This window comes from Bubalus bubalis, chromosome 18 (genome assembly GCF_019923935.1).
Source record: "Bubalus bubalis isolate 160015118507 breed Murrah chromosome 18, NDDB_SH_1, whole genome shotgun sequence".
Taxonomy (NCBI): Eukaryota; Metazoa; Chordata; class Mammalia; order Artiodactyla; family Bovidae; genus Bubalus; species Bubalus bubalis.
Genome location: NC_059174.1, coordinates 35,190,525 through 35,206,457, shown reverse-complemented (window position 1 = coordinate 35,206,457; position 15,933 = coordinate 35,190,525). Strand labels below are relative to the sequence as shown.

General features: G+C 53.3%; 2 protein-coding genes across 7 annotated transcripts in view; one reads left to right on the top strand and one right to left on the bottom strand.

Moving 5' to 3' along the window:
* Positions 1 to 3,763: 3,763 nt before the first annotated feature.
* Positions 3,764 to 14,868, top strand: ESRP2 (epithelial splicing regulatory protein 2). 5 transcript variants are annotated; one of them, XM_025268919.3, is made up of 16 exons: positions 3,764 to 5,274; positions 5,363 to 5,491; positions 6,973 to 7,086; positions 7,214 to 7,328; positions 7,669 to 7,767; positions 7,993 to 8,047; positions 8,119 to 8,229; positions 8,305 to 8,437; positions 8,516 to 8,558; positions 8,726 to 9,027; positions 9,145 to 9,357; positions 9,454 to 9,652; positions 9,803 to 9,989; positions 10,308 to 10,473; positions 10,549 to 10,654; positions 14,201 to 14,868. In XM_025268919.3, exons 1-15 carry the CDS (start codon positions 5,077 to 5,079, stop codon positions 10,636 to 10,638), a joined length of 2,154 nt encoding a protein of 717 aa, XP_025124704.1. In that variant the 5' UTR covers positions 3,764 to 5,076; the 3' UTR covers positions 10,639 to 10,654; positions 14,201 to 14,868. The 5 variants fall into 5 exon arrangements, with proteins under 5 accessions (XP_025124704.1, XP_025124705.1, XP_006041046.1 ...); XM_025268920.3 differs by lacking the exon at positions 14,201 to 14,868 and having other exon boundaries at positions 8,122 to 8,229; positions 10,549 to 11,723; XM_006040984.4 differs by lacking the exon at positions 14,201 to 14,868 and having other exon boundaries at positions 9,887 to 9,989; positions 10,549 to 11,723.
* The window catches only part of NFATC3 (nuclear factor of activated T cells 3), a 93,897-nt gene continuing 89,551 nt past the window's right edge, over positions 11,588 to 15,933 (bottom strand). For both annotated transcript variants that reach the window (XM_006040982.4, XM_006040981.4), the window contains one exon: positions 11,588 to 14,473. Coding sequence is in view for 1 of the 2 variants with exons in the window: in XM_006040981.4 (XP_006041043.1) it covers positions 14,352 to 14,473 (122 nt within the window). In the remaining variant the exon portion in view is untranslated. The remainder of the gene's footprint in view (positions 14,474 to 15,933) is intronic.

Genomic DNA, 15,933 nt, shown 5'->3' with positions numbered 1-15,933 from the left:
TGCCCCTCCCATGTGCTTTTAGTGAAACACATTTGTGGTTGGGATACCCTCCTCTCTTAAGGTCCAACTATCTTCCACCTCAGACCCTGGCCCAGGGACCCCCTTCCAAAACCGTTCCTCACCTCCATCCCAGACCCCAGCAGAGTGGCTGCTGAGGACTGATATGGTGCAGACCCAGTATGGGTGACCATACTAGGCAGATGTCTAGAGCCAAGGGTCAAGTGGGGACAAGGTGGAGATCAGGACAGCCTGGGCTGCCTTGGATTCTGATCACAGTCTAAATGCCTTGTCAGCCCAGTGGGCTCAGGTGCCTATGGGCCCCTCAGAAGGTGGCCCTGTCCTTGAGAGTGTTTCCCTGCTGGCCCCCTCCCATAGGCCCTGAAGATGATAGAGCCATGACCACTGGAGGAGGGGGTGCCAAGGTCTAGTCAGTAATAAACCAGTGCAGGCACTGTGGAGAGGGGCCAGAGGGTGAGGGTCCCCCATTTTTAACATGATCCCCTGGGCTGCCGGAGAAGGCAATGGCACCCCACTCCAGTACTCTTGCCTGGAAAATCCCATGGACAGAGGAGCCTGGTAGGCTGTAGTCCATGGAGTCACTAAGAGTTGGACACGACTAAGCGACTTCACTTTCACTTTTTACTTTGATGCATTGGAGAAGGAAATGGCAACCCACTCCAGTGTTCTTGCCTGGAGAATCCCAGGGACGGGGGAGCCTGGTGGGCTTCTGTCTATGGGGTCGCATAGAGTCGGACACGACTGAAGCGACTTAGCAGCCTGGGCTGCAGACCTCTAGATACCTCCTTGACTTTCAGACGCACAACTACGTGGTCAGGTCACCAAATTTTCCCAGCTCTACTCTCCCAAAGCCAGATTACCCGTATCTCCCTAGCAGCCTCCTTACTTATGTCCCAGTTTATGCCCTTATTCCTGTGGCATTAAACATTAAATCAGATCACATTGAGACTTCCCTGGCAGTCCGGTAGTTAAGATTCTGTGCTTCCACTGCAGGGGGGCACAGGTTCGATCCCTGGTCTGGGAACTAAGAATTCTCAGGGGAGGTAAGTGACCTGGGAGGCGATGTTAAGGGCTTCTCCTTTCACCTCGACTATTCTAGGGTGAAGTCTCCAATGCCAGCAGCTCCTCCCTACTCTGCAACACCAGGTTCCGTCGATGGAATCAATACGCCCTCTGGTGGGTAGTCAGCGGATATTCGCGGAGCAAATGCATGGAAATGGAAACTCCAGGGAACCCAGTGCGCTAGCTATTCTGGAGGCTTGCTAGAATAGGTAAGAAAGGGTCGCAGCTTTTCTGGGGGCCGCTGGCCGCTGAGGGTGGGGATGGACCTGGGCTGGCGACTCTGGATCGCCGCGATGGACCCCAGGCAAGCGCTCAGCCTCAAACCCTCCGACACCGGAATATTTCCTGGGAGTGAGGAGAGTGATTTTACACCATTCCTCGTCTTGGAGTTCCAGGAGAAAAGCCACACTCCTCAGGTGATGAACCCCACCCTGTATCTGCTCAGACCTTCACGTACCTGCAGCTGGAGCGCCCACTGCTTTAGTGGCAGGCTTCCAAGCGCTGCAGTGAGGACGGGATTCCGCTAGCTTGCGGGCAGGCTCACCGGACCACGTTGCTTTTCCTGAATACCCAAAGTACTGTTTGGAAAAGGAATCTGGCTGTGCCGTTGGAGCCTCGCTGACGTCTCTTGCGTATCTTATCTCTGATTCATTCATTCGTGACTTGTGAACACTAGCTAGTAGCAGGGTGAGGATGGGGGACATTTATCAGTGAACTACAGAAATCTCAAACCGCAGTGGGTACCCTTGCTACAGAGGGAGGTGCCTTGAGGGGAAAATCTGGAGGGAGAGCAGGGGTTAACTAGGGCAAGGGCGGGTTGGAAGGAGAGGAAAGGGCACAGATGAGACTCTAGTACAAAGGTCCTGTGGCCACAGGGAAGGTTACTTTTGATGGAATATGGGAAAAGTGCTTAGTCAACCATTCATTCATTCTTGAGTTACTACTATGTGCCCAGCAGATCCAGTGATAGATTTTGGATAAGCCTTTCCTCAAGGATATTCTCATGGGGCTGGGTTACAGTGGGGGATGGATAGGGGATGGATGGTGGGGTAGGGAGACAATAAATGATTTATCGTGTTAGGAGTTGTTTTAGTGGTGGCAGAAGACGTGAGAGCCAGTTGGGGGACAGGAATGTGGGTTGTTTAGTATTAATGGGGTGATCTGGGAGGACCACCTGAAAATGAGCAAGGGAGCTCAGCAAAGCAGGGGGACCAATGTAGTTTTAACAAATTTTAGTTTTTCAAGAGTCCTAGGAATTATCATTTGGGGGATAGGGGGCGGACAGGTGCGCGGGTATCTGGGGGAGCCGTCCCATGCTTGGGTTTACTACTCCGCAAGGATCTGTACACTTATGAATGCGTCTCCAATGGAAATGCGCTCAGGATGGCTAGACGTACCAAGGGGTTACCTCGAGCGGGAGGCTTCCCCAGGAACCTGACGTTGAGACCTACCTGCGCTGAATGATGAATAAAAAAGGACCTAGCGCGATGGGAATATCAGACCACCTGACCTGCCTCTTGAGAAATCTGTATGCAGGTCAGGAAGCAACAGTTAGAACTGGACATGGAACAACAGACTGGTTCCAAATAGGAAAAGGAGTACGTCAAGGATGTATATTGTCACCCTGCTTATTTAACTTATATGCAGAGTACATCATGAGAAACGCTGGAGCTGGAAGAAGCACAAGCTGGAATCAAAATTGCCGGGAAAAATAGCAATAACCTCAGATATGCAGATGACACCACCCTTATGGCAGAAAGTGAAGAGGAACTCAAAAGCCTCTTGATGAAAGTGAAAGAGGAGAGTGAAAAAGTTGGCTTAAAGCTCAACATTCAGAAAACGAAGATCATGGCATCTGGTCCCATCACTTCATGGGAAATAGATGGGGAAACAGTGGAAACAGTGTCAGACTTTATTTTTGGGGGCTCCAAAATCACTGCAGATGGTGATTGCAGCCATGAAATTAAAAGACGCTTACTCCTTGGAAGGAAAGTTATGACCAACCTAGATAGCACATTCAAAAGCAGAGACATTACTTTGCCAAAAGGTCCGTCTAGTCAAGGCTATGGTTTTTCCAGTAGTCATGTATGGATGTGAGAGTTGGACTGTGAAGAAAGCTGAGCGCCGAAGAATTGATGCTTTTGAACTGTGGTGTTGGAGAAGACTTTTGAGAGTCCCTTGGACTGCAAGGAGATCCAACCAGTCCATTCTCAAGGAGATCAGTCCAGGATGTTCTTTGGAAGGAATGCTGCTAAAGCTGAAACTCCAGTACTTTGGCCACCTCATGCGAAAAGTTGACAATTAGCTGCAAGGCCGTGGCCGGGAGGAAGACCGGACTCAGCCTGGCGCACGCGCTCTCCTAGTCGGGTGAGGGAGGGCTTTACCTCCCTGTTGCGTCCCGCCCACCGAACAAATATTTGACATTCCAGGCTTATCTAGAGGAGGGTGGTGCCCGAAGAGCGCTTTTCCTCCTCCCCCCGGACCTAACTGGCTCAGTGAGTCCAGGGGTGGGGTCAGCGGGCTGGCAGTTGGGTGGCTGTCTAACCTGGGGCAGCGAAGCGCGGACACTCGCCTGCACTCAAAGATGAAGCGCGGGTCGCCAGCAGCCGCTGGAAGGCCAGTCTGCCTCCCAGCCGCCGTGTCCCGGGCGCCTCAGTCTCTTCATCCGCCTGGGGGGACGCCGGTGCAGTGTGTATTAGAGGGTAAGGCCTCGGAGGCGCCTCCTCTACGCCGGGCTTTTTCGCTCTCACTCGTCCGAAAGTCAGAACGCAGCGCCCAGGGTCTCTGAAAGCGTGAAATGCGGCTCGCGCCCCAATTCCAGCTCGGCTTCGCAACCAGGTGTGTCTACTCTTCGCTGGGCTGGAGCCCCTTCTCACCGGATTCTTCTTCAGTTTCTCAGTCACATAAACGGGAGAATTTGGGGAAGTCCGGGGCGGCCTGGAAACTCACCGTAAAGGAGCTTCACCAAGCCCGACGGGACGAAAGGGTGCTGGGAGCCCTCCACGAGAGACTGTCCAAAGAAGAGAAGAGATGGAGGATCTGCGGCCCCCTTGAGCACATTGCACTTTCGCCGCTAGCCCTCATCGGCTAACTCAGCAACAGGCCTGTTATCCAGGCGGAAGGGCGAAAGCATACCGCAACTCTAACGTCGGGTGGGGGCGAGGCTCCTTGCTGGGGCAGTCCGGCTCAGCGCCGTCTAGAGGCCCGCTCTCGGGAGCTGGGGCGGGGGATGTGGGAGACGCGCTTCTTCCTTCCCGAGAAACGAGGCCTGCGCAAGTCCGACCGCGCTCTAGCATCGCAGGCACTTCCAAGAGCCCGGCTAAGGCCCAGACTTCGCACCTGTGTTCACAAACTCTGCCCTGAACCCCCCAATGGTTCTAATGCTCTCTTGTGCTTCCTGCCACTCTCCTCCCACCCCTGTCGACCTCTGGCAATCACCCCACAAGCCTTGGGGTGATACCTGGTAACTCTTACCTCCCCTTTGACTTTACCCCTCCAGACCGGCCGTCGTGACCCCCTACAACCTCTAGGCTGCCGCTTACGGACTGAAGAAGGCCCCCAGTTTTGCACTTTCCTTGGTAGAGCCTTGGTGGGAGAGGGGAGTGGGAGGGGATGGGGGGTCGCCCCAGAAGTCAGGCAGGGTCGGCTGCGGGAGTGGAGTCTGGGTCTTGAGCGCGAGCCCAGGCCGGGAGAGCGAGTGTGAGCGTCCAGGGCTGGATTCTAGCGGCCCTCCCCCAACTTTCCCGGGCCCTCGATCACGTGGCCGGCGGGGCAGACAGGTAACTCGCCCAGAGAGGGCGGGGGCCGGTAGCCGCCCCGCCCCGCGGGGCGCCGCGGGCGGGTCTCAGCAGCGCCCACTGCGCCAGCCGGGCCGCAGGTGCCGCCCCCAACACACGGTGTCCCGCCCCAGCCGGGCCGCGTCTGCCGTCGGTCGGTGCGTGCGTGCGCTTCGTCGATCCGCGTGTGTCTGGCCGAGCGCCCCTCTCCTCTGCGGCCATGACTCCGCCGCCACCCCAGCCGCCGCCCCCAGGCCCGAACCCCACTGCAGACTCCGCTGCCGACCCCCGTCCCGGGCCTGGACCCCTGGTCGTACTGTTCGGGGCCACGGCCGGTGCGCTGGGGCCGGACCTGGGTTCCGACGAGACCGACTTAATCCTCCTAGTCTGGCAAGTGGTGGAGCCGCGGAGCCGCCAGGTAGGATAGGAAGTGGGCACTGAGATCTCCAGAGAGCTTCGGGATCCCAGGAGCGCAGTGGCTGATCGGTTTTCCCCGCCGTTCGCAGGTGGGGACATTGCATAAGTCACTGGTTCGCGCCGAGGCGGCCGCGCTGAGCCCGCAGTGCCGCGAGGCGAGCGGCCTGAGCTCCGACAGCCTGGCGCGGGCCGAGCCGCTGGACAAAGTGCTGCAGCAGGTGAGCGCCGGAGCTGGGGTGAAAGGAGGCACGGCCGGGCTGCAGGGACATTTCTCGGCGGGAGAGGCGTCAGGAGGGGAGGCCTGGCGCACCACAGCCAAGTGGCCAGGGTGGTAGGACGGGTTCCTGTTTGAAACTTTCAGCGACTCCCTAATGTGCGTGTGTCCGCATGTGTCGGCCGTTCCAGGGGGGCGTCTTTTCAGACTTCGCAGTGATCCACTCCTAATGAAGGGGTGGAGATGGAGGCTACGAGACCCCTCCCAGAGTCCCAGGCCTGCGGGGGGAGGTAGGTGAGACGCCTTTGGGAACCTGCCTGGCCAGGTCGTCCAAAACAGCAGCCGGAAGCTGAAAGGGCCGAGGGGCCCAGACTTGGCCACAGGTCACGGTCCGTGCCGCTTGTGTCCTCGGCCCACCCACCCGCCTGGGAGACGCTGCAGCGGGGGCGTAGGGCGGTGTCTGTCCCCGAGGTAGACGCCGCCAGGTGTAAGCTGCTCGTCCAGGCCTGTCCCGGTCGGCTAGCCAGGCATGGGCGCTGTCCGGACCCCGCCTGGGGGCTACCTGGCTCCTGAGTGCAAAGGCCTGGGTGAAGTGGAAGGCGGTTCCCTTTGCTGTTTTTCTTATCTTCTTTACTGCGCTCACCCTGTGCCTGACTCTTGGGTGGAATGAGTGAAAGTGCTTTACTAGCACAAATTCTTTTATCTTCCGACAACTTTGGTGGTTCCTGATGAGGAAACAGGCACAACGATGTGGAACATGAGTCTGTTACGGGACTCCCAAACTAGCCCCCACTTGGGATGCGTGGGCTGGGTCGCCTTGCTCTGCTAGCCTCAGATGGGAAAGCTCTGGCTAGGGAAGGTTCTTGGGCCTGTGGTTTGTGCTCATACGTGTTCGCCGGCGGGGATGAGAATGGGGGAGGGGCTGGGCCGCTTCCCGCCCCCTCTATGAGCAAACACCTCAGTGCCAGCCGGTCGATCGGGTCTGGGTCAAAGCTCATGCTGCCCCTGGCGTTCAGGTGCGGAGCTCTGTCCTTGGAGTTTCTCGGCCCCCGGGTTGGTCAGACCTAGGGGCGGGGCTGCCATTGACCATGAGCAGGCTGGGCCTCCCACAGGACTGGGCCTCCCTCACCTGTCTGAGGGTGGTGCCTGGCCAGGGACAGGTTTAACCTGCTTTGTCCCGCCCCTCCCCACCTACTTGTCCCACTCCACCAGGTGTTTGCTCTGGCCCCATTCCAGACTCCTGGAGTGTGTGTGATGGGGGCTTGGGTGATCTGTGACTACTCCCATTTGGCCTGGAGAAGGTGACAGTGGATGGGGAGGGAGCGGGTGGGACACAGAGCCAAGCCCAGCAGGCGTGGCAGCCTCCTTCCCAGGCAGGGAAGGGCTGAACATCTGGCTGAACCAGCTTTGCAAGCCTGCACCCTCCCTCCCCCTGCCCACCTGGCTGTGAGTCCCTCTGTCTCTCTCTTCACTCCCTATTCCCAGTTCTCACAGCTGGTGAGCGGGGATGTGGCTCTGCTGGGCGGGGGCCCCTACATGCTCTGCACTGATGGGCAGCAACTATTGCGACAGGTCCTGCACCCTGAGGCCTCCAGGAAGGTATGCCACCACTGAGGGTGCAACAGGGGGCACAGTTCCCAGGATGCCCACTCTCACAGGGCGGGGGGCGGTGGGAGGCCAGGGCAGCTCAGTTCCCCCATTCATCCCCATTCCCATGTGCCCCCAGAACCTGGTGCTCCCCGACACCTTCTTCTCCTTCTACGACCTCCGCAGAGAGTTCCACGTGCAGCACCCGAGTGCCTGCTCTGCCAGGGACCTCACCGTGGCCACCATGGCACAGGGTATCTGTGACCCAGCAGAGTGAGGGTGGAAGGGTGGCTGCAGGCTGAATATGTCTTGAGTATGTGCATGCTGGCAGGTTGGATGAACACATGCAAGTTTACATGAACCGCTCAACCCCTGACTGCAAGTCTGTGTGTCTGTGCTGGGGCACATTTGGAATGTGGGCATGTATCTCCATTTATCTAGGCTGCGGACCTGTAATGGCACAGATGAGCCAAGCCAAAACAAATGTGTTTGCTGGGATTCTGTGTGTGTTTATGTAGGGGCTGTGAGCTTCAGTGGGACATGCCAGTTGCCCTCTTGTGCTGGGATTTCCTCATTGTTATTCTCTGCTCATAGAGTTGGGGCTGGAGACAGATGCCACAGAGGATGATTTTGGGGTGTGGGAAGTGAAGACAATGGTAGCCATCATCCTCCACCTGCTTGAAAGTCCCAGCGGTAAGGTTCCCCTCACCACCTTTCACCTGTTCTCACGGCTGGGTGAATGCCTGCCTCTTTCTTCCTCCAAGTTCCCCTCCCCATGTGTCACCTTCTCTGAGAGGCCACAGGTGAAAGCTCCTTTGTTGCCTCCTCATCCCCCTCAACTGTCCTTTTTGCAGAGCTTGGTGGGGAGACACCCCTCCCCCACCAGACCCTGCTGACCCACATGCTATCTCCTCTCAGGTCAACTGTTTTTGAAGCCTGAAGGGGTGAAGCAGAAATATGAGACAGGGCCTTGGTGAGTGAGGGAGGGGGCAGGGTTGGGGGTGACAGCAGCTGGACAGCTCTGATTGTGCCTTGCCCCCACAGCAGCAAGGCTGACGTGGTGGACAGCGAGACTGTGGTTCGGGCTCGTGGGCTGCCTTGGCAGTCATCAGACCAGGACGTGGCTCGATTCTTCAAAGGGCTCAATATTGCCAGGTAGGTACAGCAGGGTGGATGGGCACAGGAGGGCAGGCCCACCCAGGAGGGACTAACGCAGTGCTGGCTCTGCAGGGGTGGTGTAGCACTGTGCCTCAACGCCCAGGGCCGCAGAAATGGTGAGGCCCTCATCCGTTTTGTGGACAGCGAACAGCGGGACCTAGCGCTGCAGAGACACAAGCACCACATGGGCGTCCGCTATATCGAGGTGGGGCTCTAGGGTTGGGAGCGGAGCAGGGCAGAGCTGAGGCTGGGCAGGCATGAGACCCATGGGCTGTCCCCACAGGTGTATAAAGCAACAGGAGAGGAGTTTGTGAAGATCGCAGGGGGTGAGTGTGCTCCCGAAAGTGCCTACTGCCCCCTGGCTCTTGACATATGTCCTGTTTCCTCATGCCTCGTGCCTTCCTACTTCCCTGGGTGCCGGTGTGGGTGGGTATTTGGAAGGGCACAGATCAAGTCAGTAGGTGACTCCCACGCCCCCCCTCCCCCCCCCAAGGCACATCACTAGAGGTGGCGCGTTTCCTGTCACGGGAAGACCAAGTGATCCTGCGGCTGCGGGGACTGCCCTTCTCGGCTGGGCCAGCAGACGTGCTAGGCTTCCTGGGGCCAGAGTGCCCAGTGACGGGGGGCGCTGATGGGCTGCTCTTTGTGCGCCACCCTGATGGCCGGCCCACGGGTGATGCCTTTGCCCTCTTCGCCTGTGAGGAGCTGGCACAGGCTGCGTTACGCAGGCATAAAGGCATGCTGGGTAAGCGATACATTGAACTCTTCCGGAGCACTGCAGCTGAGGTGCAGCAGGTGAGCCCCCCAGGCCCCATGCCCCACACCCATGTACCTCTCCAGGGTGCCCCTTCTCTCCCTGCCTTGGCCTTGTCCTCCTTGGCATAATCAGCCTGCTGCTTCCTTTCCTTCTAGGTCCTGAACCGCTACGCCTCCAGCCCACTCCTTCCCACCCTGACTGCTCCACTGCTGCCCATCCCCTTCCCACTGGCAGCCGGGACCGGGAGAGACTGTGTACGCCTGCGAGGCCTGCCCTACACAGCCACCATTGAAGACATCCTTAGCTTTCTGGGGGAGGCAGCAGCTGACATTCGGCCTCATGGTGTGCACATGGTGCTCAACCAGCAGGTAAAGCTGCTGCCCAGGAGGGCCAGGGGGGGGCAGCATGGTTAGGAGTAAGGGATCCTCGCACATGACAGGCAGCTCACAAGGTGGTGTGCACAGGGCCGGCCGTCAGGTGATGCCTTCATCCAGATGACATCAGCAGAGCGGGCCCTAGCTGCTGCTCAGCGCTGCCATAAGAAAGCAATGAAGGAACGCTATGTGGAGGTGGTCCCCTGCTCCACAGAGGAGATGAGCCGTGTCCTGATGGGGGGCACCTTGGGCCGCAGTGGCATGTCCCCTCCACCCTGCAAGCTACCTTGTGAGTGTCCCAGGGGCTGGGGAAGGAAGTGGCATGTGGGAGCCAGGCTGTTACCACCCTTACTTTCTACGTGGGGGGACTCTTCTCTGGCTGCCCCACCCAGGGCAGTGCTGGGCTCCCTGCAGATACACTCTCTGCTTCTGCCTCTAGGCCTCTCACCACCCGCCTACGCCACCTTCCAGGCCACCCCGACCCTCATTCCCACTGAGACAGCAGCTCTGTATCCCTCTTCAGCACTGCTCCCAGCTGCCAGGGTGCCTGCTGCTCCCACCCCAGTCGCCTACTACCCAGGGCCAGCCACTCAACTCTACATGAACTACACAGCATACTACCCCAGGTACCCTGCTGCTAAAAGAACTTCAGTCTTGCCCTCTTGTCTTGGTTTGCAGGAGTCTCATGATCCATGATCCCCTTCCTGAACCACGTAACTCAAGGTCTCTTGGAGCTCCCTTATTCTGAGACAGTGAGGGAATGACAACTAGGGGCTGATTGATGCCACCTACATACTGGAATAGGGAGGACTCTGTGGAGGCAGGGGTTTCAGGGAGGAGGAAATGAACCAAAGCACAAGGCAGAGGCAAGGGAGGAGGCGGGTAGGGCTCAGTCTAGGCCATAACTGGGACTACACTACTAAACCCCTGCCTTTTCCCCCCAGCCCCCCCGTTTCCCCCACCACTGTGGGCTACCTCACCACACCCCCTGCAGCCCTGGCCTCTGCTCCCACCTCCGTGTTGTCCCAGCCAGGAGCCCTGGTCCGTATGCAGGGTGTCCCATACACAGCTGGTATGAAGGATCTGCTCAGCATCTTCCAGGCCTACCAGGTGAGGTGTGGCTGGAGTGCTGGGGAAGCTGGCTGAGTCTGGGGCTCCCTGCCTAAACCTCTGTCCTTCCTACAGCTAGCCCCTGATGACTACACCAGCCTGATGCCTGTTGGTGACCCAGCTCGCACTGTGCTACAGGCCCCCAAAGAATGGGTGTGTTTGTAGGTGAGGGAGCCAGGAGGTAAGAGCTGACTGATGTCCTCAGCTAATGGGACTCTCCTGTCTCCAGAGAACCAGCGGCCTCAACCTGGTGGCTTCTTTTTGGCTTTTCAAAATTCTCAGAAGGCCCCCAGAGGAGATCAAGCCCCAGCTCCATCCCCCAACTTATTGCTCTGCCTGTCCACCTCAGAGATGACGGCTGGACCCTGCATGCAGGGCTGGGGGTGGAATGGCGCTACCCTGCTCCCAGTGGTCGGATCTGGGCTCCTTAAGTAGCACCCAGAGAGCCTTTGTTCTGTTCTGGCTATGGCCTGTGCCTACAGGTTCCAGGGGGCTGATGTCCACAGCAGGCTTGGTTTCTTTTAAAAAAATGTAAGCCCTGGTGTTTTCAGTGTATGACTCCAGGGAGCTTCTTTCTGAGTCAAGATACCAGTGTCCTATCTTCCCGTCCCTTCTGACGGGGCGCAGGGCAGCAGAGAGTGCTGGTCCCACTCCCCAGGATACTTGGACCTCAATGACCACATTGTGTCAGGGGTGGTCCCACGTAAGGATGATGGCCCCCCTGGAGCTTGGCACAAGGAATAGCAGATGGCAAAAATCACAAACAGTTTTGATGGACTGTACTGCAGTATCCCCAGAGGACACTAGGGGGCAGGAGGCCCCCACAGAAAAACTCAGGCTTGACTTGTAAAGGGACTTCTGCCTACTTTTCATGTACACCTTGGGCAGGTCAGTTTTCCTGAACTCAACAGACACCTTGGAATGTCCTCTGCACCCACTGCAGGGTGCCCAACTGAAGCTTCAGAAGGAATTTGGAATTCTACCCTCTCCTCTGTAAAATAAAGGTTCCTAACCAAATGGACATTTTAAAAGCCCAAGTGCCCTTCCCTTTGGCACACAGTGAGGGGCTCCACACCAGCCCCATGCAGAGGAACACTCAGGCAGATTTCAAGGAGACTGTTGACCTGTCACCGTTTATTATTTCAGCACTGTAACTGAGGAGCCTGAATTGCTGGCTTCTTCCCTTTGTATTTGTGTAAGGAGCACTGTACTCCTATAAAAGGTTTTAAAATACAAAATGTACAAGAAAACACAATCTCAAGTGCTGTAAACATAACTAAGAACCAGTTCCTTAACTGAACATCATCCATTTTATAAAATACAAGGTTTCAACTTGAACCCACCTGAGCCATACAGATGACCATCTGTTCTGAGTATCAACAACAGGGCTTTACAGCCGGACTCAGCAAAGCTCTGTTGATAGGGGCTAGCCCTGGGCAGGTGTGGGATGCACCCTGGGCAGCAGCACCACACTCGAACTCGAAGACATCTGTTCCTTTAAAAGCTGTTTTCAGCCAAGTTTCTTAGTGCATCTCCAGTAAGCAGAAGGCTGCTCATCCCATTCCTCAACCCACGGTCTAGCAGGACTGGAGCGGGCAAGGGAGGGTGCTAACACGTGCCAGTTGCTCAGTGCTGTTACTAGAGTTCAATTGCATAGTCCAGTGGATGTGTGCTCTAACACCACTATGTTGCACAAAAAGTAAGGTCTCTGTCTACAAAGCCAAAAAATACTGTCTCTTACACCAAAGCTTTTACAAAGCTGATACAAAACTGCTTATGTAGTATACAAAGCTCTATTTTAAAATTTAACTTTTATTTTAAATAGGAAAGCATTTCTAGTGCTACAGGCATCAAGGTATTTAAAAGGCATCAAATTTTGGTGCATAGCAACTCTGGATCATAGAGGTTTTTATTCTTAAGGGCAACAGAGCAACCCCCAAAGGGTCTTGCAAGGGAAGCTCTTGTAAGGACCCCATGTGAGGTGGCTACCCCAGGGGTGTGAGGGTGGAGGAAAGTCTGGCCATCTCAAGAGGGTCAGCCCCCCAAAACCCTCCAGAGGAAGCTCTGGGCTTCCAACCACAGGCCCCAAAGCAAATCTCACTATCTACATTCTGTGACACAAAACTCACTTTCAAAGAAAATGTGAAAACACTGGGCTCCAAGAAGGACTAGAGTGATTTGCTGAAAGTAGACATTTTTCTAACTAATTTTAGGGAGAAATTGAAAACATTGTGGCTTAAAGGGAAAAAAAAGACCATACCTCATTGTAGGTCAACAGTTCCTATCTGGCTGACTAGAGATGGTGGACACTGAGCTGGCTCCCTCCACCCAGGCCTCACTTGGCCTCAGTAGAGAGTCCTGGCATCTGGGACCTACAATCCCCTGGGGTAACAGCAATGGAGCCTGTGACCAGCCCACCACACTGTCTCTCCTATGTAGGCACTCAGAAAATTTACTTCCTGAATAGAAGTACTACATTTCATTTGAAAACATACTGCAAGCTTCAGGGGCCCTGAAATAGGCCCAAGCCTTGGAACAGGAAACTAATCCCACTAAGGGGATAGGTAAGGGCAGGGTTTGAAGAGAACCCAAGTTGGGCACCTCCTTTGGTAGACAGCAGGCTGGAGTTTCTTGCTGGCCCCTCTTTGGGCACCAGCCTTACCAGCAGCAGCACCAGGGCATCTTTGGTGTGGAGGGTCAGGTTTACAATGGTATCTCATTTTTGGATTTGCCTCAAAGCCTTCTAGGGAAAGGTTGTTTTTTACGCCATGTGGATGGGGCAGGATAGGCCAGGATCATTTCAGGCTGTAAACAATGAGGGAAAAGCCTCCCATGCCAGTGCAGATCTTAAGAGCTTCCCATCTGGAATCCTGCAGGTCCTCTGCCCCAGTCCTGAAGCATAGCTCATTTGTGCTTGGCTTCTGACACAGCCTGGCCTCTAGAGATGAGCTAGAAGCAGCAAAGTTGCCTAAACAAACCATCAAGAGACTCTGGCAGCCAAATGCTGATGCTTCCACTTGGAAAAGGTCTGGGACCAGAGGACATAAAAAGGAAAAATACCCCACAGCCTACCTGTTAGTAGGATGGCAGGAATTCAAGATTATCAAGCTAAAAAAAACCCCATCTTTCAAAGCTCCCTTACATGTAGTTAATTTACCCAAGGCCCTGAGGGAAAAAAAGGAATTTCAACATGGAGAAGGTATGGAGAGACAGCAGGAAGATTACCTAAAAAGTTACAAAAATGCTATGCTCTGGAATGTCATTTTGTATTCCAACACTTCAGTGATTGGAATGGTCTCTTCTCATTTTACCTAAGAGTTTACTTTTATAAAGAAGTATGAGCTACATTTGGCTTTACTTCCTATGAATCTATGAAAGGCTTCCAGGACACATGCTGAGTTTCTGAGGCATAGGTGTGGGCTTGGGGTAAATTTTTTTTTTTTTTTTTCTTTTACCTCTGGAAAGTTTTATCAAAAGTTTCTACTTTAAAAATATCATCAAAGCTAAAGAGTCCTTTAAATGACCTAAAGCAGTACAAATCACCAATCCTAGCTAAGCAACCAGGTCACCTGCAGAAGCAGCACCTCTGAAATGGAGAGCCTGCTGCATTCACACTCAAAGCACCCATCATATAAAAGTATCCTATTTAAATATAAAAGGCAAAGCTCATTTCTCCAAAGATCAAACAGCCTGTACTACTCCTGTTCTCTTACAAAATCTTCCCAAGGCCTGAGTTGGAGGAATGCTGCTTTCCCCACATTCGGTGATCCCAACTTCTGGCTCCATCCTGAAGGTTGCAGAGTTGGAAACCCAAGGTCCAAGGAGAGAAACATGCTGAGAAGTACATGATGGTGGACACAAGGCTGCAGTGAGCACTGTCAGAGCCCGTCGGATCTTCCTAAATCCAGGGAACTGGGACCCGGGAGGGGAGCCTGCCTGCTCGCCCCTGTCCCTTGGGAAACGGAAATCTGGGACATGTCTCTCCCAATTACCTCGTTCACTGAAAAACAAGAAAGGGAAGAGTAATTAGTGACCTCTGTGTGACTGACCATATGATGCTCGAAGCCGAGCTCTATTTCAAAGATGTTTTTTCCCTTTCTCTGGCTTTCTAATGAAGCCTACTCTTGAACTGGATGGAAACATCGTTCCAAAAGTTTTTCCAGGCCCCCCTTTCTCTATCTTTCAGGTCAGTTTTATTGGGAAGGGGAATGGCTCAGAGAAAAGGGAAACGTTCCTACCCTCACTGTGAAGGCTCAGGCTGCAGAGCAGAAGACAGGATTCTTATTCATTTAACCTAACTTTTCCTTAATCTGCATCCCTTTAGGAGAGTTTTCCTTTCCTGATTCCTGCAGTGCACCTTGGATATAAAATGAATAAATAAATACTTTGATGAGAGTTGAGATTTGGGGATTACTTTGTTACCCTATGCTAATACAAACATCCTTTATTATGTAGGGGCATTTGTATTATTGCTGATCCTTTCAGAAAAGGCTCTTGATTTTGTTGATTTATAGTCTTCTGTGAGGTCCAATGCAAAGAATTTTAATCTTAGGAACCAATATAGAAGCAAACATCCCAAATATGAACCTTTAGTTCTCTCACCATTAGAATTCTTTGCTTTGAAATGAAAATTCTTTTGCTTCATCAACTAAAAATTCTATACTAAGACCACTCCTAAGCATATACTCAAGGGATCTGAAAACTACTTCCACATAAAAACCTGTACTCAAATGTTCATACCAGCATTATTCTTAATAGCCCCAAAGTGGAAACAACCCAGTTGTCTACCATTGATGAGTGGATAAACAAAATGTGGTCTGTTCCATACAATGAAATATTATTCAGCCTTAGAAAAGAATGAGGTTCTAAACACATGTTGCAACATGGATTGAACTTTGGGAACATTATACTAAGTGAAAGAAGCCAAACACAAAAGGTCCTATCTTGTCTGATTCTATTTATATAAAATGGTCAGAACTGACAGAAAATAAACAGGTGGTTGCCAGGTATTATGGGGACAAAGGAACAGAGAATGACTGCAAAGAGGTATGGGGTTTCTTTCTGGAGTAACGAAAATGTTTTAAAATTAGATACTGATGATGGTTGTACAACTTTATGAATATACTAAAAACCACTGAACTGTATTATTTTCAAAGATGAATTCTAAAGTAATGAATGAATAATGAATCTCAGTACAGCTTTTATAAATAAAAATAGACCAAGAGAAAAAAAACTTTCCATAATTAGCATCTGAAGTGATCATAGAGCAAAGGAGACACTACTGATCATTAAAAAAAAACTTCAAGTATTAATATCTAATCTATTCTTTAGGTAGTTAAGAAAAAAATTTTTCAAACTCATATACTCATTATGGCTATAAGGAAAAGGGAAGTAACATTCACTCCACAAATATTTATTGAGCATCTATGGGTTAAACTTAACTGAAAATTTGTATCTTGT

Excerpts from the sequence above, each read along its gene's own strand:
- ESRP2 (XM_025268919.3), top strand. The coding sequence starts at position 5,077 with ATGACTCCGCCGCCACCCCAGCCGCCGCCCCCAGGCCCGAACCCCACT. Across the intron at positions 7,768-7,992 it reads CCTGCTTGAAAGTCCCAGCG|GTCAACTGTTTTTGAAGCCT; the intron begins GTAAGGTTCCCC and ends ATCTCCTCTCAG. Across the intron at positions 9,358-9,453 it reads ACATGGTGCTCAACCAGCAG|GGCCGGCCGTCAGGTGATGC; the intron begins GTAAAGCTGCTG and ends TGGTGTGCACAG.